Here is a 2,086-nt window from a genome sequence, read left to right as displayed (position 1 = left end):
GTGCGACGCATTGTGGCAGTGTGCGGCGAACCCGCGACCGAGGCGCGCCGCGAACTGAAAGAGCTCGAGGTATGTGTTGCTTTTGTGGACGTTCGCGAGCTGTGGTCACTTGGACGTTTGTATGTCAGGTTTTCATAGACTGCCGCTGAGCACCTTCGAAGCCTAAGATCGTTATAAAGTGTGCCAGCCTGTCACTCTGCAGGGGGTATTGAAAATTGTGGAGAAGGTCGAGTTGCGTTGATGCAACTTTCGTGCGGGAACTGGAACAGGTTGCCTGTCCCTGGTAGTCTGCGGAGTCCGGAAATACACGCGTTGCCTCTATCCGGCTGGACTTCGCAGCTTCATGTGATACAGCTTGCTGTTTCGCACGTTCCCCGGGGGGAGCCGCTGATTTGTTTTTTGTTTTGTTGGAATACCTCGCATACTGTCTCCAACAGCCATCAAGAATTCTACGGCTACGAGCGAAGGTGTGTGTTTGCTGTGGCTTCCGTCGTGTGTAGCGAATGCCCATATCCTCGCACGATGTTTATAATACTGTAATATTGTGACGCGGGACGGTTAGTTTTTTAGGCCACAGCTACCAGCATGTCCGTGATCCCCGTTCGTTTTCCCCGTGCTCTTTTCGAGTGTGGCCTGCCATGGGACGGGCCTCCACAATCGACTCCGACTCTGTGCGTCACCGCTCAATCCGGCCCACTGCGCTCGGAACCTTCGTTAATCCCGTGCCACTTGCTTGGGCGTCAGCTCTCCTGTCTCCTCGTCTATCCAGGACGCATTAAGTACTTTGACAACGGCTCCTTGTGAAGTCGCGGCCCTGGAGAAGGAAGTTGTTCGCGCCCGGGGGCTGCTGGAAAGTGCAAGCTTGCTGCCTCTTGTTGGGAAGCGCGGTCTACTCAAGCAGGTTGAACAGACGCAGAAAACGCTGGTGAGCTATAGCCGAACATTGCACCGTTGTTTGTCGTGTGAAGACATGCGTGCTGCTGTCTTGCTGGTTTTGGAGACAGAAGTCGCGCTAGGTGTGCAGCAAGGTCTTTGCATGTCCTAGTCCGGTCACGCTGAGATCTGTGCTGGTTGCTGTCTTGTCTTCTCAGCTCGAACTGCAAAAGGCTCGGACGAAGGAGCTTCTGAAAGTGGCCAAGCAACTAGGAGAGGAGCTTGCTGCAACCAGCAAGGACAGCAAGTTCCTTGTGCTTAACCTGCCGCAGCTGCATGGCGACGGCAAGGCTTTGGACGTCGCGGCACAGGTATGTTACGATTGCCGCTACCAGCGGCGGCCGGGACGCGAACAGCGGAGATGTGGTGTCTTACCCAGTTCGACTCTCTTCGCCCTTGACTGTTTTCTGTCGGGCGTCAAGAATCTCGAAATGCGCGCCGGCGGGAGTCGACACAGCGTGTTTTTCTCGGTGGTAGACCTGTTCAATTTTCTCTCGTACTTAGTCGCCGGATAGATAGGAGAGTCTCAGGAAGGCGAAGTGCACGCAGCGCGTAGCCATGATTGCTGAAGAAGTCACTGCACGGACGCAGGCGTGTCACCCGCAGCTTGCAGCACCTGAGCAACTCACTCGCAGCCCCGGTGCCCCTCTGCCTTCTGTACCTGTGCGGAACGAGGACGTTGTATACAGCACACAGCAGTGCTTGTCACACCCATGTTGACCAGGGTTGTCAGGGTTGCTGAACTTTTTGGCATTGTTAGAGTGAAGGCCACGAATGGCGAGTACAGGACTCGCCTGATGTAGTGGACACGGCGACTCTGTCGTAACGTGATCATAAGCGCAACTGTTTCACTTGCTTGAGCCACCTTGCCCGTGTGTTATGTGGAATTCCATTCAGACGCTCCGTCAGGAGGCCCCTAGCCTGCCGTTTCTCCTGATGACTGCAAACGCAACAAGCGGGACTTCAGCAATCGCTGTCGTTCCTCAAAGCGCTTCCTGCCCAGCCAAGCTGGCCGCCAGTGGGTGGGTGAACGCGTGTCTTGAGTCGCTCGGTGGCAAGGGTGGAGGTAAAGGCGAACGAGCAGTCGGAGCTTCAAAAGTCGGCGCAGAAGAAAGGGTTGCTGCTGCTCTCGCGTGTGCCAAACAATTCGCGG

The 2,086-nt window shown here is 55.6% G+C and overlaps 1 protein-coding gene across 1 annotated transcript in view; it reads left to right on the top strand.

The window, feature by feature from the left end:
• CSUI_007579 (uncharacterized protein) overlaps positions 1–2,086 on the top strand; it is a gene marked incomplete at its 3' end in the record, with an annotated part of 2,418 nt that extends 332 nt beyond the window's left edge. Inside the window, exons 1-4 of the mRNA XM_068067724.1 lie at positions 1–69; positions 770–925; positions 1,092–1,244; positions 1,831–2,086. The exon at positions 1–69 is cut by the window's left edge and continues 332 nt beyond it. Coding sequence (XP_067920299.1) covers positions 1,870–2,086 — 217 coding nt within the window. The remainder of the gene's footprint in view (positions 70–769; positions 926–1,091; positions 1,245–1,830) is intronic.

Source organism: Cystoisospora suis, assembly GCF_002600585.1.
Source record: "Cystoisospora suis strain Wien I chromosome Unknown contig_4033, whole genome shotgun sequence".
Classification (NCBI taxonomy): Eukaryota; Apicomplexa; class Conoidasida; order Eucoccidiorida; family Sarcocystidae; genus Cystoisospora; species Cystoisospora suis.
This window is presented reverse-complemented; position numbering and strand designations above follow the sequence as displayed.